At 43.5% G+C, this 27,180-nt stretch overlaps 7 protein-coding genes across 7 annotated transcripts; 3 read left to right on the top strand and 4 right to left on the bottom strand.

Moving 5' to 3' along the window:
* Positions 1–3,137: 3,137 nt before the first annotated feature.
* Positions 3,138–4,860, bottom strand: H6S33_012531 (uncharacterized protein; the record flags this gene model as incomplete). The annotated part of the gene is made up of 5 exons (XM_044843891.1): positions 3,138–3,482; positions 3,535–4,025; positions 4,091–4,497; positions 4,562–4,620; positions 4,672–4,860. 5 exons carry the CDS (start codon positions 4,858–4,860, stop codon positions 3,138–3,140), a joined length of 1,491 nt encoding a protein of 496 aa, XP_044695180.1.
* Positions 4,861–6,859: 1,999 nt separating this feature from the next.
* On the top strand, positions 6,860–8,167 carry H6S33_012530 (uncharacterized protein; the record flags this gene model as incomplete). The annotated part of the gene is made up of 4 exons (XM_044843890.1): positions 6,860–6,939; positions 7,045–7,173; positions 7,227–7,418; positions 7,477–8,167. The coding sequence occupies 4 exons, from the start codon at positions 6,860–6,862 to the stop codon at positions 8,165–8,167; spliced, it is 1,092 nt and encodes a 363-aa protein (XP_044695179.1).
* A 3,504-nt stretch (positions 8,168–11,671) lies between these two features.
* Positions 11,672–13,164, top strand: H6S33_012529 (uncharacterized protein; the record flags this gene model as incomplete). The annotated part of the gene is made up of 2 exons (XM_044843889.1): positions 11,672–12,486; positions 12,561–13,164. 2 exons carry the CDS (start codon positions 11,672–11,674, stop codon positions 13,162–13,164), a joined length of 1,419 nt encoding a protein of 472 aa, XP_044695178.1.
* A 1,625-nt stretch (positions 13,165–14,789) lies between these two features.
* Positions 14,790–15,129, bottom strand: H6S33_012528 (uncharacterized protein; the record flags this gene model as incomplete). The annotated part of the gene is made up of 2 exons (XM_044843888.1): positions 14,790–14,959; positions 15,009–15,129. The coding sequence occupies 2 exons, from the start codon at positions 15,127–15,129 to the stop codon at positions 14,790–14,792; spliced, it is 291 nt and encodes a 96-aa protein (XP_044695177.1).
* A 1,677-nt stretch (positions 15,130–16,806) lies between these two features.
* H6S33_012527 (uncharacterized protein) lies at positions 16,807–19,669 on the bottom strand (the record flags this gene model as incomplete). Its single annotated transcript, XM_044843887.1, has 15 exons — positions 16,807–16,865; positions 16,924–16,998; positions 17,054–17,081; positions 17,148–17,227; positions 17,286–17,329; positions 17,383–17,411; positions 17,471–17,500; positions 17,552–17,582; positions 17,649–17,667; positions 17,722–17,788; positions 17,849–17,884; positions 17,938–18,516; positions 18,568–18,816; positions 18,866–19,027; positions 19,094–19,669. 15 exons carry the CDS (start codon positions 19,667–19,669, stop codon positions 16,807–16,809), a joined length of 2,064 nt encoding a protein of 687 aa, XP_044695176.1.
* Positions 19,670–23,389: 3,720 nt separating this feature from the next.
* H6S33_012526 (uncharacterized protein) lies at positions 23,390–23,935 on the bottom strand (the record flags this gene model as incomplete). Its single annotated transcript, XM_044843886.1, has 1 exon — positions 23,390–23,935. The coding sequence occupies one exon, from the start codon at positions 23,933–23,935 to the stop codon at positions 23,390–23,392; it is 546 nt and encodes a 181-aa protein (XP_044695175.1).
* Positions 23,936–24,771: 836 nt separating this feature from the next.
* Positions 24,772–26,939, top strand: H6S33_012525 (uncharacterized protein; the record flags this gene model as incomplete). Its single annotated transcript, XM_044843885.1, has 3 exons — positions 24,772–25,076; positions 25,134–26,649; positions 26,748–26,939. 3 exons carry the CDS (start codon positions 24,772–24,774, stop codon positions 26,937–26,939), a joined length of 2,013 nt encoding a protein of 670 aa, XP_044695174.1.
* Between the last annotated feature and the right edge of the window lie 241 nt (positions 26,940–27,180).

Raw genomic sequence — 27,180 nt, 5'->3', positions numbered from 1 at the left:
TTACAAGCCACATGTACTCGAAGAGTATTTTCAAAGACAATCCCGTAATGTGCGACCGGTTGCTAAGAATGCGGCATATATTGTGCCAAAACACAAGGGATCTAAAACCTCTACAGATAGATGTAGGTACATTAGTACCAGTGTATATAACAGGAGATGTGGAGACGACTGAAGAAACATGAGGCATCAATTGCATTAGGTACGGCCGCTAAGATTACATTTGGGGGGGGGGGGCATTTATCGCCTCCTACATACGTAAGAGATAGCCAAGCACGTACTGGGACGTTTAGTTGTTATGATTTCTATTGGCTCAATTGATCAACTCGATCCCCGTTTCCCCAAGTGGCCGAAAACCCAAAACTAGCAAAGAGGAAATTTAAAAGTCACTGAGTCTAATGACTTTCACTCTCCTTCATATATATAGCGCGCCAGAAATAACCTACATGTGATCCTGCATACATGTATGTCCTTGTTACATTTGCTTCTATTACTGAAATTAATTATAAAAGGAAAAGTATACATATGTACATACTTATAATTATATATAACTATCGTGAGCTAAATATGTGTGGTTAAATCTATTTTCTAACATACATGTATGGACCACCTTCCTACATGTAGTTACACCACTATACTACATGTATCTAAGGCCTAGGTAGGTGAATGAGTACATGTACATGTAGCTGGCTATTATTTATAATTATCAACATACATATCAAATCATAATATAAGAAATGCGTCTGACATAATGTGTCTGGAAATGTATCAGAAATGTGTATTCTGGAGTACATCCATATATCAGGGAGGGTATCAGAAAATCGTCGGTTGATACCTTTCCAGAGGGTCTACAAGAAAGGCATCACTCGATGATCATGATTTTCTATCCATGATTATATAATATACTGTTATAATAGTACGTATAATGTGCATTAATATTTCCTGATGAACCATATTTGACTGCCATATAAGCCGCATATACTATCACCTCGTGCTCGGCGTTTAGAATCATGTATCCTGGATAAGCAAAATATCTGTATGAGAAAAGAGGATGTTATTGTGGGTGATAAGCGTATAACGCGTACGTGTGAAGATAATTTCTTTAAACCTGATGATGTAGGGGAATTAATAGCAGCCAGATCATGATCATCTAGAGGAACGCCAAGTACAAACTTTGTGCCGGTAGTACGTCTTTCGCTAGCGCTAGCGCGAGTGATGGCTCATGACGGCTGTGGTTAGCATGTTCCGAGAATAATTTCAAACATCCTTATATATCCACACACTGGAACGAAAATTGCGAAAAGAAGTCGTCAAGGCAGACTAGCAACGTTGGGATAGGTAGTGATAGCACCAATATAGAATAACAAAGCTACACGTGATGACCTAGTAAATGAAATATAAGGTCAATGATAGAAGCATCCGATAATAAGATTTGAGGAAGCTTGTGCGCCAAAGTGTCCATAAGATCTTAAGAGCTACACTATCACCATTATTTAGAGAAATATACTTAATTTGTATGCAGTTAATACCAGTTCTGTCGCCAATTGCTTCACCACAAATTTGATGAACGGAACTCCATACAAACCAATAGAATTGATCTCTATACATAGTTATTAATCAAAACTGAGAGCAACAGTATCTACCTGCCAAAGATATAATTATAATTATAATTACGATACTTCGTACTTTCTAGATTTGATAACCGAATGCTCCTCGCTTTTGATGCTTTGAAAAAGTGTATTCTGACTTGTACTGCGTAAGAGACTGCATAATTATCAGCTTGTCTGCGCATTTACAAACTTCTGGGTATACATGTATCTAGAGAATCAGGCAGCAGTGGACCAGGGTTACATACCCAATCTTTTTCATCTTGAGTACATACGGGATCACCAAAGAAACTGAATCATGAAACCAGCTTGGTTTGATAATCACCATTATATTAATGTATAGGAATATAAGAATTCTGGAACAAATATATATATACGAGACTGTAGTACTAGTACTAAGCATATTTACAAATATATTTTTTTCCACAAAATATCCGTCCTTAATTCTCACCAAAAATCCGTGGCAGTTAATCAAAGCCTTTAAATCGAAATTATGTTCAAGCTCTAGTTACATAGTAGAAATCTCCATTATGTTGTATGGAAATACATATGTACATGTTTGAAGTAAGCAGACTGCCAGGTGAGTAAATCTCATATTGTAGATACCTCCTGGGGGGTCTGCAGACCACATTTGAACGCCTACAAACCCTCAAAATATCTACGGGATGGCTTCCACGTGCACTGTTTGCCGTTTATATAGTCCATACAAATATATCCCTTCGTCTATATTCAGGATTTGTGGCGATTTGTGGCTCACCATATAAAATTCAGAAGCTAACGTGAAGCAATATTAGCCGGCGGTGCAAAACTGACCCACTTGTCACGCAAAATTGGTCTAAAAGGTATAGGTATACCACTTATCGTTAAAATTGTGTATCACCACGGTACGCCGTTTCTTCGGCAAAAAGTTGTGAATCTCGGGAATAGACGGAGGGATCTATTTAATCTACAGTACCAACTAGTATATGTATTCATTACCTTATTTGGCAGAATATTACGAGACTACAGTATTGCTATATATTGCTACACTATAATGGTACTTGAGATTCCGATTTGATTCGGAGGCTTTACACAATTCCGTCTTACCACAGTACCCATTTTTGGAACGATTTGTGGATCCATAAATTGCGCAAATGAGAGATGAGCTTAATAAAAAAAAAAGAAAAAAGAAAGAAAAAGGGAGAAAAGAAAAAGAAGAAAAGAAAACCTGATTTGTAAATCACAAAACGGGGCTGTAAAGCCCGGTCATAAATATTTTGGGAACCTAGTTCCTCATTTCATCAAGAACATTTAATTCCTATCATAACAATTCATCTTTCGTGTTCTAACCGTCTAAATCAAATATTAACAAACGGGCTATTCTTTGTACAAAAGATCTACCATAATGAGTGACAGCCGCCCCAAATCCTGTGTATAAACTCCATAAAACAGCTAAAGGAACGGGCATCCAACCACGTCCAATTCCCGACAAAGATAACCCCCAAGCGTATGTAAAAAATAAGAGCGCAAATAAAAAAATAAAGAGGATCGATTCTACAATATGTAGATCAGAAGGGCACAGCCGGCTGTTATAAAAGCGGGAATAGAGCGCGATGGGTTAAATGAAGGCACACTGCCTGAAGTACTTGTAGCCGTAACTCCAGTAGCTGTCCTAGTGACGAATCCAGAGACGTATGGTATTGTGTTTGACCTATCGCTTTCACCAGTTGCGGGTATCGTCACCGCACTGGCGGCCCCGGTTGCATCTGGAACAGAATTATTCCCAGTTCCAATTTCGAGAATGTTACTATCTGTAACGTTGTATAGTGTTTGGGCAAGGCTGATTTCTTCATTGTCAAGGTCGTAAACGACATAGGCGGATCGGAGAAAAGTATCGCCCTACATGATTTAGAGAAAATAATTTTGGTTTTGTCCACAGATGAATACTCACAAGAACATTTGAACCGCCAGCAGCATCCAATATACCGAAATAGCAAAGAGGTGTGCCGTCGGTGTATGTGGCTAGGTTTCCGTCATTATCGTACGCATCGACGATTAACTCGCGCAACGCCACCGTGATATTTGCTCCAGAAAATCCGTAGGTTATGCTACCATTGTAACTTCTAACATCACAAGGCACAATAGCACATCCGAGACTTTCAACCGTTTGAGCGCCAACCTGATCCGTCAGCGCGGCGGCAAGATCAGTTGGTAAATATGTATATGTAGATCCGGTATCAAGGAGGGCAGCGACTTCGAAGCCACTTTTAGTTATAGTCAGGGAATCGGCGTTATCATTGACAAGTGTGACAGAGGTAAGCGTGATCGCAAACTCACGGGCTTGAGTTTCACCCTCTCTTTTGTCGATAGGGAGGGTGGTTAAGGAACCGTGAAATTTGGCCGTATCCACACCCCCGAAGAGGATCTGCCCAGTAGTAGCATCTAGAAACCTAGTCAATCATTTTGCTCATGATTAGGCTTGCATCCCGAAATTTTATATTACATACCAAGATCATTAAGCCAGAGACTGTAGGCCCGAGACTTGATAAGTCCTTGATCGGCCATCACATCAACCAAATTCCTATAGGGTGCCTTGCCCAATCTTTGGACCTGGACTTCATTGAGATTGAAACCAATTCCCATGATTCCTTCGCTGGAGCTCGAACTAAGTCCAATTCCGAATTGAAGACCCGTAACGTTTGAACCATCATCGAAATAAAATATGTCTTTGCCGTAGTCACCCTTCGCGTATTCTCCATCGACGTAAGAAATGCTGAAGTCATCTGCAATCTTTGAGTATGTTGAAGAGTCGTTATAGTTAAACGTCCCGGTAGAGCCACACGGATCGGTTGATTGCATACACAGAGAAGAGTCCGCACTTTCAACCCAAATATCCGAAGAACCAGTGTCGATACTATTATAAATTATTATTTATGCTTGTACTTTTAATGAAACGGGGAAGGATCGACAAAACATACTGTAGACGTAATTGCTGTGGCGGTGTACCAATGCTAATATTTGCATAATATAAATAATCCTTAAACACAACGGTCAGATATAGGACGTTTTATCGTTAAAGAGGGCATACCATATTATCCAAGCGCTGTAAAATTGTGTCTGCTCTTTTCCGCAATTTTGGGATATTGTCCAGGTTTTTTTTAACCTTATCGAATCCAAAGGAGCGTGGTATAGTAGAGCCAGTGGGTGGAGACAAATTTACAGCAAGCACTCCGTCAAGCAGTGCCAAAGTGGCACAAAACCATGCAGTGTAACCCATCGTCTATATCTATGATCTATCCGCTGTGAGAGTCGACCTTAAGGACTAGAACAGGCCAACCAAGGCAAGGAGCGAATGGCAGGGAGTCCAGGAACAGAGTGTATCTTATAACGAGAGTATGTGAGATGTGGATGAGGTTTGGGGGGGAGGGGGTGATTGTAATGGCTTGAAAAGATAACACGCCCAGACTTATAGATAAATCACCAAAGTGAAATTGTATCTTGAACGAGTCGTGAAGGGGGGAGGTCAGTTAAATATGTATGTATAGCTAGGTGTGATGCGGAGGATCGAGAGCCAAAAAAGAAAGAACGAAAGGAGTTTTTTTCTTCAATAAAATACAGGTTGACGGGGGTGGCAATGCCACCTGATGCACATTGTCTAACCCAAGGGTAGGCGATACTTGAGCAAGACGACCAAACTACGATGTGGAATAAGATAGATACGTGTTGTAGCCATGCCGGGTGGGTGGATCCTAGTATTGGTGGGTCGTTCGCCGCGTAAGCTGTCTTCATCGTTTTCTACGCTTTGAGGTTCACGGCTCTTCGGCTTGCTAAGGTTGCGAAGAGGACGACGACAACCCGCATTTGCCTCAAGCCCAATGACAAGCAAATCGTGAAATTCGTACCTGGTCGGATTTCGGAAGTTACATGTACATACAACCCTATGGTGTTTGTGACATCAGTACCTACATGTAGGTACATGTACTTAAGTTATACTGCCGAGGAGCTGATTACATCGGAGCTTATGACCAGGGGAAAAAAAGACCCGAGAGACTGGCAAATCCAGGTAGAGTCACCGAAAGTGTAAAAGATTACCCGCGGATCGACCTTGGCTGCATCAGCTGGGTTGTGCCAAGTCGCCAAACAACTGTCAAGCAATAAAGGAGGGTACAGATATTCATGCAACGACGTCGTTTTTCAAACAAAAATACCCCTCAAACAATATGTGCAGAACGCAGGGACTACAAGAGTAAATTATTCCTATATTTATTAAAAGACCTTTCTGTGTATACAGTCGCACCTCGCTATGCCGGATGGCCAAGATTCACTACAAATCTTGTACGGGATAGCAAATATTCCCGAGAAATCCGGGATAGCAAATTGGTTTTTCAGTAGAAAAAAAGAATTCCCAGAGAATTTCGTACGAGACAGCAAGGGGTCCGGCATATTGAGTTCCCCCACAGCAAGGTGCAACTGTATGCGTGGCCAAAGAGCTAGACCGGCGTATCTGAGGCGATATCTGTGTCAAGCCCGATGCTGCATTTTCACATTCTCACAACTAGCTAGCATTTACATATCCCTCATCTAAAGCTACATTTATATATCTATATTGTGTACATGTATTTATGATAGTAGGTACATGTATGTACTTTTGATTCCAATGCACACACTTACCAGAAAAGTGTTTTGTTCCGCGCTGGGGGACGTGAAAAGTATTAGGTACAAGGGGCTAAATGTAGATATTTGTTAAGCATCTTTGCCGAGAGCGAATTAGATAGAGGAGCTCGAGTACCTAGATGTCCCCAATAGATGTATGTAACCTATTTCACTAAATAGACTAAGATGAGGTAAAATCTGGAGCTCTTTCTTTTTTGGGGAGAGAGGGGCGCTCATAATGTCTTTTGATTTCCTTTTAACGGTGACCCGCGGCGGGGGATTGAGACAAAGGGGAATTCGAAGTTACGGGTAGATCTTTCAGAATCCCTTGACGCAGAAATCTCCGCAGAAATCTCCGGTACGGAACGGCACGTTGGCGGACTTGGTTGGCTAGTACCGGGAGAGTACGAATTGAGTGTAATGCCGAGAGATGGTAGATGCTTGGTACTATAGGCCGGAGATCATTAGATAACCAATCAGGATTGGCGCCAAGTCATGAGTTCAACTTCACGTGCCTACGCGAGAGAGTAATCCAGGGCTAGAAAATCAATTCGATCTGATCGCACGGAAGCCCCTTCAACTCAATAAATCCAAGATACATCTCGACTGAAAAAATTCTAATCATGGGCGGGGAATCATCAGCTGGTCATGGCACTGCTACAAATACTTCACCCTCATCTGCTCCTGCTTACGAATTGCCATGGTGAGCTAAGTTCCTAATTCCTAACATTAGTTCTGCGAGACAGCGCATTCGTGATTCCTTCATCCCCACACCAATGTATATTGACTAATTTCGGCGGATTTCAAGGGTTGAAAAGTATCGACCTATACTACTTGACGATATTGTGGGCAACAATGAGACGATTGAACGTCTCAAGATTATTGCAAAGGATGGGAATATGCCACACGTCATCATCTCTGGGATGCCGGGTATCGGGTTTGTCTATCAAGTCTCTTCAGTACATTCCCAGTATCTAACTTTAAGCCTAGGAAAACAACTTCAGTGCTTTGTCTCGCTCGCGCATTATTAGGCGATGCCTATAAAGAGGCTGTGCTTGAACTGAACGCGTCCGACGAACGTGGAATCGACGTAGTTCGGAATCGTATAAAGGGATTTGCACAAAAGAAAGTCACCTTACCTGCTGGTCGACAGAAGATCGTTATCCTTGATGAAGCTGATAGGTACTTTGCCGATATTCCGATACCTTTCGGGAAATTAAATTTGTTGACCACCCCGCAGCATGACTGCCGGCGCCCAACAGGCCCTTCGCCGCACAATGGAAATATATTCATCCACTACCCGGTTCGCTTTTGCTTGTAATCAGTCCAACAAAATCATCGAACCTCTTCAGTCCCGTTGTGCAATTCTCCGATATTCCCGCTTGACAGACCAGCAAGTCCTCAAGCGACTTATGGAAATTTGTGAGGCAGAGAAAGTTGATTATTCAGATGATGGAATCGCAGCCTTGATATTTTCGGCAGAAGGAGACATGAGGCAGGCAATCAACAATTTACAGAGCACTGTGGCTGGCTTTGGGTTTGTGAACGGGGATAATGTGTTCAAAGTGGTTGATTCACCACATCCAATTGCTGTACAGGCAATGATCAAGGCTTGCAATGAGGGAAAGATTGACTCAGCGCTCGAAAAATTGGAAGAACTATGGGATAAAGGGTATTCAGCTGTTGATATAATTAGTACTATGTTTAGGGTTACCAAGACTATTGATAGTTTGAGTGAACATGCCAAGTTGAACTTCATTAAGGTGGGAACAATCCTTCTATGGTACACGCACTTCACTTCTAACTGCTTGTCAGGAAATTGGGTTTACACATATGCGTATCCTCGAAGGCGTTTCAACCCTTCTACAACTGAAAGGCTGCGTGGCAAGATTATCAAAAATAAATATGCACCCAGAACTTTTTATTCCTAAATGAACAGAGCAGGGGATTGGACGCATTTTATAAATTCTCTTTACTCCAGATCGAATTATTTTTATCCATATGTGTATGAACAGGGTAGTGGGTCGAGAAACGAGAAAAGATGGGATATGCCCAAGAATCAACTGAAGGATGCTAGGGCGTTTGGGGACTCTGACAACGTCCACAATAGGGTGTAGAAACCCCATGCACCTCCAAGTAAGCTCGCAAAGTAAACCCCCGATCTCCATTTAGGGCCATCGACCATGCCCAAGTGAGGAAGACCCATATGATTACAAAAGGAGTGGACGGCGATCACCGCCCAAGCGGATCCTGTCCTAAGGAGTATGAATGTTGCAAACCAGCCAAACAATGTGGTGTACGCAAACTGGATTAAAGAGCGCGCGATAGTGAGAAAGAGAGAGTTGGGATGGCTCAGGTAAAACTCGTAGCCATGATGAATGTGCGCTGCATTAAAAAGAAAGTCAGGAAACTAGCAGCCTTACGGGGAAGGGCTAGGGCAAACCTATTCCAAAATATAGTGGAGATAAAAATACTACAGAGATAGGCGATTTCCCTGCTATCAGGTGCAGTGGAACCAAGCATGACCGGAACACAATTTCTTCAGTGAAAGGCGCCTGACGACCAAATAAAAAACGGTTAATCCCAGCTCGCTGAAAATAAAGCGAGCGGTTAAGCTCGTTAAGCTTTCTTTCGCCTCCCAAATCCGAAACAAAGAGGACCGGAAGAAGGGATGGGTTGGAGATCACTCGACATAAAAGCAAGGGCATGACCTACAGCTACAAAGTTTCTCCAGCCTGTCCAGGTGTAGAACATCTTCTGCAGATCAGATTTAACCTCCCCCCAGCCATAGTCGACTACATCAAACCATAACCGCTGCGCGAGTGGACCCGTGAATAGAATTGCGGTGAGAAGCAAAGATCTAAAAACGTCGAGGATAGATGTTGGTGTCGGCGATAATAAGCCTAAGAAGGAGAGAACTTCGTACAATGTTCGTCTCGGCGTTGTCAGGGCAGTGATGATGGATGTAACAACCAGGGCCGCGATAGTGACAACTGTTACAGCGCGGATCCGGATCCGTATTACGGAGGGAGAGTCGCGGTGAAGAGATGGATCAGGGCGCGAGAGGGGGCTAAGGTAAAGAACACCGACATAGCTTATTGTATATATGATTGAAACGAGACTGGCATAGAGGGGTGTGAATCGAGGAAATTCCTCTGGAGTGTACACCATGATAATGGTAGTGTGTGTTGTGGTGGTTGGGTTTAGATTCAGAGACCTTTTGCTGATGGGCACACAAGGGCGCTAAGTCAACGTGGTGTGTCCCTGGCGATCAGTGTTTTGACCTAACAACCACTGCCGGCTCCCTATCTAGAAACGTTGGAAACATACAATATTGGTACAAAGTGCTGATTGAAGCCCATAAGCCCTGCTAATTGTTAAATATTTTTCCAAGACCTTAAGTTTCAGTAGAAGGATTATACAGTATTGTTAATTGTAGGTTAGGTGATAATTTCAAATTATTAGAGCCCATTCGGCAACAGTCCAAAACGGCGTTTACAAGGGTCAAAACTCCGTTTCAATTGCCTTAGGATATGATAATATACATGTATCTGTTGATACCAAAGTTACTTATGTAATTAAATACCGAGACAGCTGGGTTAGGGCTGGACTACGAGTTTCGCGTTTCGCTCGTAAAGCAATAATATAATATAATGATACGCTGCTTATAGCTATAGGTTTATCGAAACCACTCCCATATTATGTTCTTCCAACGTCATGAAGTAAGATTGAGCCACCCAATAAATACAAGTGATTTAATGAATATAACTAGGGGGTTCGTTCATGATTGAGTTACCCAACATTAACACCCAGGTTAAACCATTGACAGGCGAATTGAAATAATATATATAATGATAAAAAGCCACAAAGCTAGAAGGGACAGCGCCACAGACACGTCCGGGTAACGATACACCACTACGGCTCCCTCAAGTAACTACAGTTTTTAGAGCCCATTCAGCAACAGGCCAAAACGGCGTTTACAGGGGTGAAAACTCCGTTGCAACGACCTTTTTGTTAGGCATTGACCCTTGGGAGCTCCGTTTTGTCTTGTTGCCGGGCGGGCCCTTATAATTGTCAGAATTCACCGAGTGTGAAGTGATTTTTGCCTTCGTGAAGAATTGAAGAAACTCCCCGAAGTGTATCCACGTTTAGGTACCGTGTCCATAAAGCTTTGGCGCCCTGCGAGTCAAAATCCATAGTTATAACAAATAAAGTATTTTAGCCCTCTCACCCAGAACACAATGATCCATACATACATACATGTATACCACGCCACAAAATAAACTTCTTTTTGTAGTTGTTCGGCTGTCGATACCTACCGGGTGTGCCAAGACCTTACGAATATGGCTGTTGGTGCCATCCCAATGTAGTAGATCTTGGTACCTACTCTACTTTAGTACTTTAGTAGGGTGCCTACCCGCTACATCGCCAATTTTTTCGTGCACGGGGCAAGCGCAAGGGCGAATCGGTACACAGCTGTGTTTCAGGATATCAGGGATATGTCTGATGCAACGTTCTGTCAGTGGCCATGCCTCAAATTGGGGAAACGCCCCCAGGAACAGTCTATTAGAGTCTAGTGATGCATACATACCAGGGGTTGGGAATGCGAGTGTCGACATAGAACAGCTCAGAGATTCAGACGGAAGCGGAAAATCAACACCCAATTAGCCTAGAATGTGCTAGGCAAGTGGTACCCTAGGTAGATAAGTTTAGAGCTGCGGGTTCTTGTCTGCATTAACCACTCATGACAATCACAGCAACGACTCTGGAGTGTGCCGGCACGCACAGAAAGCATGCATTTTCATGCTGCTGAGAAACGAGTGAGAGAAAAAGAATAAACTCTAGATATGTACCGTTCCTGCAGATTGCTTATATGCCAGGCTAAATATTCCTAGCAGTAAGAGGAGTAGATTGCAGAAATAGGGGTGGTAAACAAAACAAAGCGCTTCTCAGGCATGCGCACTCGTTTAACCTTTTCTCTCTCTTTCTCGCACACTCACTCTCACCTCACTCGTTCCCTCACTATTCCCCTCCCCTCCCCCACAATCTTTCCTTGGGTTCAATCCCTCCACACTCTTTTATCTGAACCACTTAGCCATTCCCCTCTTTGGCTCGGTTTCTCCACTTAATTTGACATTTACGCCCCGTTGTCTGTCCTTCCTTAGTGCCTTAATTTCTTGCTCCGATTCTTCGGTTACATTGAAGAGTTTTGTATTTTTGTTTCTTACTATTATTTATCTGTTATTTTGCCGCCATATATTCTATCGCATCTTTTTTATATCCTTATATTTTTGTCGCTTTTGCTGCAGTTACGGCTTATCCAGCATCTGACACATCTCTTCGGCTTTACCTAGAGCCGGAATTTACCATTGTCTTTTGCTTGCTCTATGGTCAAGGAACAATCAAGTCGGAGAGCTTAAGGGATCTCGAGTTTTATGGAAATGAACAACCGTCGTCGCGCTGCCCTCCACCAGCGCTCCGATTCCGAAACGAACGAAGTCCGGACAAATCCTTCTATTCACAGCAATAATTCGTCAGTTTCACACAAAGCGACTGACGTTTCAGCATGGGTTGCTCATCCAGTTGCAGCCTCCATATCGAGGGACAGCACACGCTCGAGTTCGCACACTGCAAGTACAAACAGTAGCCGTGGACCTTCTGGTTCCATAGATAGTTTACCTCCAGTACCTCCCTTGAAGATCTACAAAAGGGAATCTGCCTTTATTGTGCCCCGAGATCCACCAAGCGTTGTAACCGGGGAGTCTCAGAGCCCAGACACACTGGCCAGTGGCTCGATTTCAGCCCCTAATACAACACCCCCAAAAGTGCAGACATTTCCAAAGTCCATCCTAAAAAAGCCTTCTCGGCCCGCGCTTCCTCCGTATACAGTCGAAGAATACAACGAAAAATCAAATTCATGGATAGCAAACAGTGCCCAAAGCCCAACAAGCTCAGAAGGATCTAGAATGAATTCCCACACGCTCAGGATAGTGGGGAACAGCGAGGACAGTAACGATGAAGGTAGTGAAGAAGGCGATATACTCGGGAGGCTTGTCAACCGTCAGCGCCCCGTCTCTATATCTCCGAGAGTTACCCCGTCACCGCGATTGGGTGAGTCGAGCGCTCAAGGTGCACGCATGGTTCCCCCACAACCTGCCCCAGTGCGCTCTCGAAGTAATGCTTCTATGGAACGCCCTGGCACCGCTGGTTCTCTTCTCGCCTCAGCCAAACAACTTCCGGCGTGGGCAAGGTACGTTCCTGCGCTTCTTATTTGCGAACTGTTGGACAATCTAGCACATGTTGCTTACACGGCCTTGTCTCCAGGTATTTCTATAGCAAGAAGGGAGGGCGAGGAAGTATTATTGAGCCCGAAATGCCCAGGTACGGAAATGAAGACACAGCAGAGCACAAAATCAGACATCAACAAAGCGATGATTCAATGCAGATAACAGAAGTCATCCCGCCAGGTACATTATATCAAGGTCAAAGGCAATGGGGCTCTTCTGAGAGTGTTCCTGGTGTGGACTGGGTGGGGTCCAGAACCAAAATTATGGACGCCGAAATCGCGACTCAGTGGTCAACACCACACTTAGACCACACACCGCTGTCCAGGTTTGAGACCATTGACCGCCAACTTGTAATGTTTTGCCTGGGATTTCTTCTACCAATATGCTGGATAATTGCTGCATTCCTTCCGCTGCCAGAGGTACGTGGACGCAACTACAAGCAACCCATTCAAATCGTTGACCAACCATCCCATTATATTGTCGATGCGGAGGCTGGATCAAATCATACTGTGAAACAACAACGAAAATATGAGAACGCGAAATGGTGGAGATCTGTAAATCGAACAATGTCCGTTGTTGGACTACTCGTCATCGGTGCCATAATTGCACTATGTGTTCTTGCTGCAACACGGGGTGTTTAGTTGCATACAATGCCTATTCTTCTCACAGACTTTCTCGGTGTTGCTTTAGCTGGCTCTGGGTGGTATTTTTCCTTTCTTTCCATTCTCTACCTGCATTATTGATAAAAATCCCTGCCCTCTTATGTTTCTCATGACTTCAATGACTGTTACGTCGTGCCCCCTGCAATAATAATGGAACAGGGTATGGTATGTTTTAAGATACCATAGGTGACGAAGTTACATGTGTTGCGGAATACTGTAATACATTATATGCTTGTTTTCACTCTCCATAATGTTCTATATCCCTCTGATGGCCCTTTATATAAAGGTTTTGTTCTTTCTTGATTTTGGTTATCTGCAAATTATCTTCTTGTTGATACGTTATTATATGTACACCCCCTTATTTTTATTTCTATTTTATTTTTATTTTACGGAAGAGAGTAGCTACCTGGTAGGGTCGATAATCGCTGTAGTTGGGATTGGGTTATGAGGAGGAAAGACAGTGGATTTATGAATCGATGGATATTGAGAGGGATAAGTTGAGGGATGAATGGATGGGATGAACAAAGTTTGGCATGACTACTTTTGGAATAGGGAGAAAAGTCGGAAACGTTTAGGTGTGATTTTATGGAATTTTGATATGAGGTTTGGAACGTAACGTGGTTGATTTTGGTTGCTCGGGTTAAAATACTAAGAGTTGCTGGATGCGTAAAGTTTGGAACAAATCATCCATTGATTGATTTTCCAAACTTGTTTTGAATTCAGGATATCCTTTAAACATTTAAAGGTTAATTATCTCATCCACGCCTCAATTCATAGATTTGGGCATTTTCTTTGAATCAGCCCTTTTCCTGTCCTCTCGTTTCTTGATATTCGTTTCACTCTAGACAGACAGTCTGGGGAGGGGTTTCTGGATTCTATCTTTTTAAAAATTCTGGGGATTAAAGGTATCATTTAGATCGTTTTTTAGATAAAGTGGGAATTTTTACGGAAAGCCGTGTACTTCATAAAGCACTACTTCTCGTAGTCGTTCTGAGCGTAGTTAGAACATGTTCTAGAATTTGGAGGCTAGTTTATAATATGGAGAGTGTTAATAGCTATGTCATGGGTTTCCACTGGTTTTCAGATTTTAGAGGTTCCATGCTTGCATAGATCAGATTCGTGCTTCATTGCTCTGAAAATCTAGTTCTGAATGCTTCAGACAGCCTGGGGAGGGCGGTGCCAGATTCTATCTTTTCTAAAAAAAGATCATGGGGTCATCATCTGACTGGTTTAGATACGTTGAGAACGGCTACAGGAAGTCGTCCGCTGTCTCTATTCATTTTGATTCTTGAATGAGTGGACGCATTCCGACCTCAGCGGTTTACCTCCTATACAAAAACGAGTAAGGAACTACTTTCCTTCTCAAATCTTGATTGAGAAGAAATGGGCTTTATCCTTCGCACTAATGTATACGAAATACAATGATTTTTCTCAACAGCCGCCTATCACGCGTCCAATCATCGAGGGGATATCACAAAATGAACCTTTATAGACTGTATCTTGTTGCCGCAGTTTATTGATTAAGAATAGCGATCCCAAATACCCTTGCCGAAGTAACTATTGAACAGGCTGATCTCTATTCCTTTCCTCTCGAACATCGCCTTTTAGGCCTTGCCGCCCATGTGGTCTAGCTGCTTCACGATCGTCTTCTGGGAGTCGATAAATCGATTGACGCAATTCTCCAGGCAAGAATTTTCACTTTTGTCGATTGCCGTGCCAGTAATTTTGGACGTCATACATTTAGACCAGCACATGTCGGTCAAATTGTGGACATCTATTGGACCGTTTAGAAAGGGTTCAGACATAGGTCTTCAGTTATGGACCAGGAATTTCAAACTGGAAAGATTTCATTGGGAATTTACTTGTCTGGAATTTTGATTTCTGTTGTTCGTTCTCGATGAATTGTTGCAACTCTTTGCGGTCCTTGTCATTGAAATCGGACATGCTAGACGCTGCCTGGGAATCCATTATATAGACGATTGGGCGAGTAGTGAGGGTGATAGTGATGGGCGAATTGGGTATGTTACGAAGAGGATTGCCGAATTGTTAACCGTGGGGCTTGTTAGGGTTGAGTGCAATGTTTTTCTCAGCATGAGGTTCGCTACGCCAAGATGCTACTAAACACTACATATATGTAATACATGAATTTCTCTTGCCAAGCCACATCATCCGAGCCAATGGAACGAGTGACCTAAAATGATGCAGCTGGTAAAGATGATTGTAGGTAAGGCTCAAGTAGCAATTAATACATGGTGAATACGCCGCTAATCTGAATAGGAGTGAAACAAATAACAACTTATCCGAAGATCTGTTTGGATCACTGCATTTAATGCAGGGGTTTGCCCTACCTACTGCCTCAGAATCTTATTGATAAGTAGGAGGTAAATTATTTTTCAGCGGATACTTGTATATACGTATTATAATATTGGCATTCGTTACTACTGTATAAGTACATCATGATGTACGTTGTATTCCTTAAACATACATATAATGTTATGTTTAAATCCATAAATATGTCTAGTACACTTTCTAGTACCGACTTACTATTTTATCTGAATCAATATCTCACTTAGCGCTCCGCTGAATTTTCTGCGTAAGCTTGCACGCCCCTCAAAGAAGGGTCATGAGCACCTGAAAATCGAAGCGATATACCTTATAAAATTATTTGACTAATACAGTATGACTAGAATGAAAGCGGCCGCTGTACAAGTACAAAGCTGCGTTATACGGGTTCCAGGATAGTGCATTTCTTTTAGAGCCATGACTGACTATATATAATCTACATAATTATGACCTCTTCGGTTTCCAAGGTTCCGAGTCAAAGCAATTGCTATATATATTAAGTGGACCTTAGCCAAGCTAACTTCAAACGCCCACATACATTAGTAGTCCGTGAATTTTGCTATAGTAAAATCATATCTGAAGTCATTGGCTACTGGACTTTGATTATATGTATGTTTACATCAAGTTTGTGATCAATTCTATTGTTTGGAGAAAGAGTAGGTAGAGTAGTACATCGCTGCTTAGGAGTGTCATGTGATATATCAATAACAAATAAAACACGACAGTGGATATTGAATTTAATATTTCAAGCCTCAACTTCCGCCGTAGTACTAATATAGGCAAGTGGAAGCCGTTGAGCAAGATCTTCTGCGAGAACTGTAGCCCACGTCGTCTCCCTCAAGATCCCAACGACGTAAAAGTGAAAACCGTCATTTTCGATTAAGCCCTTGATTTCTCTAGTTGCAATGAGTGGATTGCATTTATATTTTTTTTTAGAATAATAATGGAAGCAAATCTCTGCTGATCTAGCTAAATACATACCTCCAATTTAGGGTAGAAGAGTGAACAAACCACACTCCTTATATCAGCAACAAATTTCCGGTTGTCCGGTTTCCAGTACTCGCGTTCTCAAGTCCCATCACAAATTACTATTACCCGCCAAGAGTGTCCTTTTCCAACCAAATCAAAGAAACAATGAAGATGTCCGCTTCCATCCAGTGAATATGCCAAAGTTGCCAAACAAAAAATTCCAAGACGCAATAGCGTCATGTAAAAGAAAAACCGAGACTGCAATGTCTCTAGGTTTCACAAAGAGAAGGTTCTTTACTTTTAACGGTCCTAGTCTCGCTTCCGCCAAATGCCTTTACCATTGGTGGACATCTTTGGTGCAAAAAGACCTTACAAATTGTTAGATGCTTTCTTCAGATATGAAAGCGATATCTCGCCTGTACTTGCCAATCTGCTGAGCTGCCGAGATGCTACGGCATTTTTTCAAAATATTGTTCGCTGGAGGAAACTCCTTTTCAGTACCTAAATAAAATATTGTCAGGAAACCGCCTTGACTCCTGATCAAGAAAGGTCATACCTGTGAGCGGGCCCGAAGAGTGAAATAGCTAAATAATGGCAGTATATAAACATTAATAACGAATTCTTGAGGTCTTTTAAAAACCTTAGCCTACCTTGGGTCTGTACGAAGGATCTTGATCCATAACTGAACTATTACGGAACTTTTCAACAAGTTGATCGATCCCTTGAATATCTGTAACTATACTTAGTGCCTGACCCGGATGGTTACTGGTTAAATAAGATAGACTTACTCGCGTACGTAACATCAAGAACCTTCTCCGAGTTGAATTTATTCCTAAATTATGTTAGCTGTAAAAGATCTGAACACAACAGGCTGGCACTACTAACCATCTGGTGCCAGATTTCGCTTTCACAAACTGTTGAAGGTCAGCCGAATTTTATCACGTCAAAATGGTCTAAACGTATTGGAACCAACATCAATAATATCAAGTGGCTTAGTCATTGACTACAGTTAGCTTTTTGTCTGTAATAATTAGGATCACTTTAGATAGCTTACGTCAATAAAGTTGATAAAGGCATAGCCGACACTATTGGTGCATCCCATTAGAAAGGCTTAGGATAAAAGGCAAAGAATATTGATTTCAAGGACCTACTTGCAGATGTTTCTAAAATCTGGAATGCGTAAGCAACGACGGTCTAAAAATGATAGGTTATAAATTTACTCACCAATTCTCAGATATAAGAAATTGTATAGGCCCTTACTGGTCGTGTCGACATAGTCTTTCAGTGTTTGCTGAAATGCACGATCAGCCAAAGTTAAGGGCAATGGCATTGCTGCCGGGGGCATACATACCTGGTCAACTTTATTTGGGATGTTCCTCAGCATGACCTAATATAGTGAGTAAATATAGGCATTGACTTCCGAAGGGATTCCTATCGCACCGTAGTTCTGGTATCAAGACCGCGCGCAATACGCTCCAAATCAATTACATTCTTCCCCGGAACTTGAACTTGACCATGCAACCTTTCGTTTGACTTTGGTGACATTTCATTGCCGAAGAGTGGGTATGGACATGTAGGAGAAGCTGGTACTGTGGGATCCTTTATTTTGATGTCTGGTAAATGGGATTTGTTGGATGGAAGATATGAAAACGAATCTTGAAATTGACCACTATCAGTCCGGAAGTTATCTGGAGTGCGCCTGTAACTTGGTTTCAAATTAAGTGGACTAAGCCCGGATCTCTTGGGAGTGACATAACCACCAGAATATACCGCTTCGAGATATTTCTCGCCTTCTCGATCCGCACCATACCTGCTATCGACAGAACTGCTAGAGTCACGTCGACAAGTGAAATCAATAGACGGGTGACTAGGCTGAGGACTATATACTCCAACATCTGTATCCTGCGAAGATACAATATGCACGCGACCATTTTCATCCGTTCGAGTACGAAGTGCGCTGAATCCAGGGTTCCAGGCGAGAATATCGGGGTCGTAAAAACTCAATTTAAGTCGGAAACCCTATGAAACGTAAGATTGATAGCTATATATGGAAGAAATAAATCAGCTTACCTCGACATATTGCCCGTCGAGAGTATCAATAATGTCAAATGCATCATGCGTGTCGAAAAAGGTGACCAAGAACGCCGGGGGACTACTATTTTCAAGTGCCGTAAACTTGGAGATGGAGCCAAAGTCGGATAGAACATAGTACAAGATGCGGCGGACATAACTCGAGCAACCACCAGAGGTAACTATACACATAATATCTGACTGGTTGTCGACCCCTCGTCCTGAGAGGTTACTGCCAATTACAAGCTTCTGATACGTTAGCAGTATGTTTGGAAATGTACAAATATCGGGTATGTACCATAGTGACATATCCACTGGGGCAAAACTGTATTGATAGAGGGTGTTCGGCTTGAAGTTTGCGGTAAGCAGTCATCGAGTCGCGGATATCGAAGTAGGAAACCACACAAAATCCGTCGGGATGAAGTTTCTGGGTGTAAAACTCTTGAATATCTCCAAATTCCTATGACAAACTGTTAATATGAGGCTAATTTTGATTTCTTAAGCTGCAACGAGCACAATGACGTACCTGTAAAGTTTCATAAAGAATGACGAGGGAGGTTGCCGGAGCAATATTACAGATTTTGAGGTGACGGGTGGACGCAGCTGATAGCTCATTTTGATCCATACTCCAATCTGATTGGTATTTGTTGGAAGTGAGGCACATATCGCTTAGTACTTGGGAAGAGTGTAATTGACTCTCTGAGTCGGTATTTTCGAGATAGTAGCGGGATATTTCAGAGTTTGGAGAGGATTTATCCGTGACCGCGGTGAAGCATTCGACACTATTCTCGTTTGAACAATGTTGTATTCCTTGAGTTGCAACAAGATCAAACGTACAGTCTCTAGGTAGGTTATGTTGAGTCGCCTTTCCATGGGACGATTTGTGTGCGTGAAACTGTATACTAGGTGGGATAGGTGATGGAGATTCAAGTAGCCGTGAAGGGAGTGCTTTCCACTCAGCATAAAAGTCATCACCGGGGGAAAGACGGAGGTGTGATGGCGTGTTAAGATTGAAGTATCCGTCATAAGGCCCAGTTTCGGGAGTGTCAAGAGTACTTTTGCTTTCCGGAGATCCAGAATAGAGAGACCCAGGTGAAGCCATGATGAGTGTAATACTTTATTCTTGTCAATAGCTCAGTAGAGAATGAGCGAACAAAACGCCAAGAATAGTGTATTTATCAGGGTCTATTGGGTTGGAGTAACGAGGTGGTAAGAGGTAGAGGCAGCGTGAGCCAGGAGGAGAGATAAAGAGGAAGAGCGGGAGGATAGAGGAAGTGGGTAGTGGCCGGAGTGGCGGCGGTGGTGGTGGTGGGTTGTGTAGGAATTAGAGAGATGGGCGGTACATAGCGGGAATTAGAAAGGGTATGGCAAAATACAAAACACTAGTGGGAAAATGTATGACGGAGGTCGGTATCGAATTACATGTATATCTTATATGTACTACATGTACATGCGCATATATGTGATGAAATGAGACGAGTGATCTGTGGTGCCGGAAGAATGTTCGGCGAAATCCTTGGGAATTAAATTCATCAGTCGGCTTTCAGCAGTGGATTGTAAGAAAAAGAACATAGTATGAAAGTACAGGTGCCCCTGTTATACGTGAAAAGTGTTACTACATGTAGTACACGTATTATTCCATATTGCTAGATACATACTATAGCTACATCGTCCCGCACCTCTGCAATGTTTCAGTAAACACGAATAGAGAACGTCCAAAATGATTGGGGTGTATATAAATGTACTTACATACACGTTATAATACATGAAGTAGTCATACCCGTATGGTGACAGCATGTAGATTTGTATCCTGTACTAGTATGCCTGGCATCCGGTGATCAATTTCCAGTACAGAGAGGCACATGTGATGTCCTGTAAGTGACAGATACTATTAGAACTGAATGTACACAACCAGAAATATGTGGAATTATGGGAAGCCACATGTGGTACCTACAATGTTTGAGACTAAAACAAGGTAAGATATTCGGTTACAAATACGATGAGAGCGGATCAGCGGAGGCCATTTATCATTAAGTGCGAATGGTGTTTCAAACGAATTAAGGATACTTCACGACCTTATCAGGAATTTCTTGATTGCAAACTACATCCCTCATATTGTAAATCAGCGGCCGCACAACCTTACTCACTATGTCTATGCGTCGAATACAAGCATTCTAGATTTCTTACCTAGTACGAGGTGCGCGTTATAGCAACCGGCAGAGTTCACGTGTGGCTTGGCGCACAAATGCTCACTCGACGCGGTAACGGCCGTTTCTCTTGGCATTGATTGAAGATGCTAGGTACATACAGTCGCACCTCGTTATGTCGTTAGCTTATTCTGGGAGCCAAACCCCTACGAGATGGCAAATATACGAGACAGCAAATAGTTTTTGGTGGAGAAGGGCAGTACCTGTCTCGCAAATCCGTACGAGACAGCAAGAGATCCGAGATATCGAATTACGAGATAGCGAGGTGCGACTGTATATGTATGTACATGTACATGTAGTAAATGTCTAGACAAGGATGTATGGTATTACTGTAGTCGACTCTACCTATAAGTATAAGGGTAGTCAACTTATAAAGGATGAATGTGAGGTTTATATCGGGCTTCGTAGGTACAAATTCGGCGTGACAATAAGGGTAAATACAAGGGTACGACGACTTCACGCTACTTTTGGGCCGGTATCGGGCAAGTCACTGCACCAGAACTTCACCAGTAATCTGATAGGCCGCTTACATCTCGCCCCCACCTAAGTACCTTTTGTCCTGCACGTCTTTATCGGGCTCAATGCTTCCAAAAATGAAAATTGTGGTAAATGTTCAATCTAGCAATGTTGCTACGTAGAAATACTGCAGGGAATGCCAAAGGGAGTCTACATGTAAGTGAGTTAAACCTCGGCTGAGGCCTTTCTGGAAACTGATATATACTAAGATCAGAAATCCCTTAGCCGGCTAAGCTAAATCCCAATATGTTACCGAGCCGGCTTGTTGTGCTGTAGTTACTGTTCATCGCTCATTGCATAAACCTATCCAGCTTGTTGATTACATTTCCCTCCGTTTGTCAGAGCAAAGTCGGAGACATATTAGGCCCGCGACGGCGTGGTGATCGGCAACAACGGCGGCGTGATATGAAAAACTATTTTGTAAGGCCAGTGTTCTAAGGTGTTCAGGAAAAGGTGGTTAAAACAGGTGTTGCAGCAGGGCGACCTTTTACTGAACGCCCAAGTAGATTGTTGTTTAATGCGTGCCTATAAACTAAATTTATGGTACGTCCACATGAAACCTTTACATAGCGGTTCTCGATAAAATGAATACTCAAAACTCGTGTACCTGATCTTCCCCCTTGGACCACCAGTTGGGCTGTTGAACAGCTCTAATTTAACCCGGTCCACTTCTGAATTGGTGTTTGACTTCAAGTTTTTGGATAAGTAGCGGCAAAAAATACACATTCGTTTAGTTATTCCGTTAGAGATTGTAATAATTTCGTGATTTCCGGGAATTTTTCATTGTGTTGAGAGTTGATAATGTTTGCCAACATATCCTTTGAAGCGGTTTGAGGCGAGATTTTGAGTTGGCGGTAGAGAGGTTATTTGGCGTCCATCAGGGTTCAACCGGTCCAATCCCTCTGTTACAAGCTCCCAGGCGAGGCGGGTGCGAAACTGGGTGTGATGTCTTTAGTATATTTCTGCTCGGCGTTGCTATATGAGCGTTTCCTGAGCAGGCAAAAGGCTATTGATGATACACGTGTATAAAATCCAAAAGGTTAAATCGAACCAATCAATTTCTGCAACATCTCATTTGTGTGCAATAATAGCTCCGTCTTTGGTCCGCAATATCAACCCGACCCATAAGATCATTGTATCGAAGAGAGAATTTGGGTATTTGTAGAATCTTCACCCGTTCATTACCTTATCCTTCTCTTACGGACTGTTCATTTAAAGCTGTAACTTGAGGGCGTTTCGATCTACACATCGGAAAATTCTGTGGCTCTGGGATTCACCCATATGATCCTGCCAAATGACAGCTAACACATTTCCACAAACAATGTGAGGGGTGCATACCAGACCACAAGAGTACACTACGCAGAGCTCGGAGTTCGGCTAACAGATACGAAGGTAGAAGTCTCCAAGGTCTCTTCAGTCAACGTTGAGTAGGAATCTCCTTGGTCTGATATGGGCTCCGCGAGCTACGTTATTAACAAAGATTCACTAGAGTTAGTAGATGGTAATCGATCTTTTTTGACGTAGGAGTTCAGGTAGATATAATGTGGGTCTATGGGTAGGGAACTATGATGCCAAGGAATACAACCGAGGCAAGAATGTAGTAGAAGATATTGGTAACTATGGACTATGGGGCGGCTCTATTTGATCTGACAGCCAAAATGAACCCTATGACGTAGCGTAGAACAAGAATAATATTCGTGGAGTAGAATACAGAGGTTGCGTAAAAAAAGAAGGAAAGAAAGAAAACAGATAAAAGCACAAGACAACGCCCCCTTATATATCCAATCATAGTCCAATGATGACTAATACCTCTGCGTAACAGAAACTAAAAGAACATAACAGAAATCCCCATTACAAATCCTAATTCCACTTTACAATACCTCCTTTTCTCGTTCCAGTTTATCACCTAATCGAAATACATAGTTGCCGTTACAGACCACGCCCCCCTCTAAGGCCTACCTCCTGGTAGGCTTAGGCTTCCCTGTATAATGCTCGTGGAATCGTTTGACGATATCAGGTGAATACTCAAGGTCAGATAGTGGTTGCCAGGAGGCTTCGTCATACCCTACATATCGTACAAAATATTCGAACCTTCCTCTTCATTTCCTCGAATCCAAAATATCTTTGACTTCCCATTCTTCCTCCCCTTCGATTTCAACCGAAGGTGGTGGCAATTGTTGTTGTCCTGGTAAAGGATCATTTGCTTCGGGTGACAATAACGAAACATGAAATACTGGATGAATTTTCATCGATCGGGGAAGTTCCAACTCGTAAGCATAGGGATTGATGATCCACTTAACGCTATAAGATCCAATACGTTTCCAGTCGAATTTCTTAGAAGGCCGCTTTGTTAGAATATGACGGGTCGATAGGAAAACTTTATCTCCTAAATAGTAACGAGGAGCTGTAGTCCGATTCCTATTGGCTGACTCTTCTTGTATCCTTTGCGCCCGAAACATCTCTTCTCTTAGAAAATCCACTACATCCTTCATTTCTCTTGCAATACGGTTCGCTTGATTGTCCACCCTCGTTTGACCATGTTCCAAAGGACCAAAAGTCATCCTTGGATTTCTTCCCGAATTGGCATAAAAAGGAGAGACTTTTGTTGTTTCCGAAGGATGATTGTTTGTCGCAAACTCGGCCATTGATGTAACGGAGCTATTTCAACTGTCTGGTGTACGAGTACACATAGTGCCCAGTTACATGCTGAGAGTTATTGTTAGAAGCCAGTTGCACGGTGATATGCAAGTACCGGCAGTGTGGTTAGCTACCAACTGTTAGAGTAACTACATTCCGGGTGCTAGGAAGGGGATCTATTCATGGGAGCAATGACTGATGAGTCTATGCCTCGCCAGTGACTAGAAGACCGGCCAGAGTGAAGCTCTGATCGACCGGTGATCCTCTGTATCCTCTGAGCATTTGTAAGTCCGCCGAAAGTCAGGAATATGCTAGGGAAAGTCTACAATAAGCGAAAGCTCTACAGCAATGATTAAGCTTACACCTGAGTGGTAGCTCATTCATGCAGATCCTCGGTTGTGTGGCAACCAAGGCTGCAGGTGTTACAAAGGCTTTGACTAAGGGTGGTTGCCTTGGGTATCGGAAACACCTGCTGACACTTAGAGAAAAGCGGGGTAGCGGTGGTATTGTTTCCGGCACCGAGGAAAGGCCCACCGGAACTTAGTAAGGAGTTAGGAGCGGAGAATTGAGGCCTTCGGAGTATAAGTACTCAGGTTCATTCTCGCCTTTCAGTCCTGTTCTCTCGAGTCTTCATCAAAAAAAAAAAACCAAGTTCTTATCGGTAGCAGAGCCCTTAAAGATTATTGAGTTCTAGCGATAGTATCTTTGAATAATCTGCAACCTGATTGTCTATCTTGCACGGCCGTCTCTATTCTATCCTATTCTATTCCTCTTAGAAGAGACCCCCATTACAGATAATCTTTAAGTCTCAAGTCACCTTCAGATTATTCTTCCTCTATCCAAAATGTCCGCCCTCCCGGCTCCTGATGCACTCCTTCAGATTGAATGGCAGCCGGTGCCCCTACAGCTTGATGCCACCGGGCAGACACAGCTTGTTAAGAAGCCCAGGACCGCTCTACAGATCTACATCCTGGGTTGTGAGCCTGCCTGGCATGATATCGACGAGGTTTCCATTCAGCAGTTCTTCACAGAGCTCCAAACCTACCTCCAGCACAGTCTGCAGAATCAGTTGACCCGGGGCAGTCAGGCACTACTCCTTGTACAAGAGCGCCAGGCAGCACAGAATGCTCTTATGGCAGAGGCTCTAGAGTATATGAGGCATGAGGTCAACTCTGTTTAAGAAGAGCTCCGGAAATATGCGGAAAGAGATGAACTGAATGAGGACGCCATGGAGATTGAGTGGACAAACCCGGCTACTCCACCAGACTTTGTTGCCGAAATACAGAAGGCCCTTGATGAAGGAAGACTGGTGGTGGGTAGACCAGCAACTCCGGCACCAAACCCAGGCTCCAGGTCCTCTTCCAGAGCAGCCACAAGAACAATGCAGCGGAAGACCAGCCCCTTCGCAGCATTCTCGGTCCGATCCACTAGGAGAGTTATTCCTACTGTGCAGCCAGCGGTGGGAGCATCTCCCTTACCTACTAGCCGTTTTGCAGGAATAAACCTATTCCTTGGATTAGCCGACCGATCCTTTGACTATGAGGGAGAACTCTACCCAGGTGCAGGCCGTGGACCTCCCAGTCCGCTAGCCAGGAACCCGGGAAGGTTTACTATGTCTGGGGCCGCTCAAGGAGCAGCAACCTCACCATTGGCCAGCAACCCGGTACCAGTAGCACCTGTGGCCCCTCCTGCTGTGGCAACCGCTCCCCCTCCAGTCAATGTACAGGGTGGAAGCGGTGGAAATCAGAACCCTCCACCTCCCGTGGCCCGCGCTCCCACTCCTGAAGACTCAGACAGTTCTGACAGTTCAGACTCGGAACCGGAAGGTGGTGACAGAAGAGGCTGGCGGAGATACCTCAAGAAGAAGTTGGAGAAGCAACAAAAGGATTTGTTTGCTATGATGTCCCAGCAGTATCGACCTCCGGCCACCTCTCCCCCTTCTGCTTCTACCAGGGCCCGGGAACCGAAGGCACCACCACCCTCAAAGTTCCAAGGCAAAGCGGAGCAAGTGGAGACCTTTATCCGGCAATGTGAGAATGTGTTCTCCATTGAGAGCCTGTCATTTACCTCTGAGGAGGTTAAGATCCGATATGCGGGCAACTTGATGGAAGGGGAGGCAGCGATCAGATGGTATGAGGCATACCACAACTCAATTGATCAAGCCTCCGCCAACCGCCTTGCTGGGCAGCCCGTGATATTGGATCAGAGATGGAAGCGCTGGGATTCCTTTGTGGATGCTTTTAGAGCAGCTTTCGGCGAAGCCATCTCCAGAGATGATGCTGTAGCCCATTGGAATACCCTTACCCACACAGCTCGAGGAGGAATAGACCTCTTCCTGAATACTATCATTCAGCTGATGTGGAAGACTGGCTATGAGGGTCAGTTGGTGGATGATAAGATTAACAATTCCCTCCTCCCAGACCTAGGCATGAGTTGGGCTCTTTTCAATCCCAAGCCAAAGTCTTTGATGGAGTGGATAGCTGCTCTAAGAGAGTTAGGGCACACTCATGAGAGGTACCAAGGGATGGCAGCTGAGAAAGTGCCCCCTCGGAACAAGAAAGATCCTCCTGCTGAGAAGGACCGGCAGCCCAAGAGGAAAAGAGAAGCTGCAAGCTCCTCCGGACCTCAGAAGGTCCCGGGACCTAAGGATAAAGCGGTGGAACTGAAGGGTATTCCGGGGGATATTCTAGAAGAAAGAAGGAAAGCAGAAGTATGCTTGAAGGTATGACCTTCCGGTACTCCTTATTGGTAGACTGCATAGACTGACTTGTGCAATAGTGCGGCAAGTCCAGACACAAATGGACCGATTGTTGATCAAAGGAACCTACTGTTGTCCGAGTGGCAGCAGTGAGAGTACAAAAGCGGAAAAGAGAGAAGGGTAACTCCAACTCTCAGAAGAAGGCTAAAGTGGCTGCTCTTGTAGCAGAGGATTCACTTGTTGTACTCCCGGAGGTTACAGAAGATTTTGTTTTTCAACCTGAGCAAGACTCGGACAATGAAATCCTCTGGTAGAAAAGTGTCTGTTTGAGTCTATGTTTACTAGCTTTCTTTTATATGGGTTTTCGGTTTCTATGTTTCTCTTGAATAAATTATGATTGGGTTTCTGCCTATTTGATTGCTCCAAGCACTCTGAGGATGGGTTTAAGACCCGAAACAGCTGGTCTGTCAGTGCTCTACCAAAGTTATATTTGCTACCAAGACACTTCCAAACCGCTGCCAAAAAAAGACTACTACACAATACATCTACTATATT

The sequence above is a fragment of the Morchella sextelata genome (assembly GCF_020137385.1).
Source record: "Morchella sextelata strain SCLS chromosome Unknown scls_8, whole genome shotgun sequence".
Taxonomy (NCBI): Eukaryota; Fungi; Ascomycota; class Pezizomycetes; order Pezizales; family Morchellaceae; genus Morchella; species Morchella sextelata.
The sequence above is the reverse complement of the archived record's forward strand: the minus strand, read 5'-3'. Positions and strand labels throughout refer to the sequence as shown.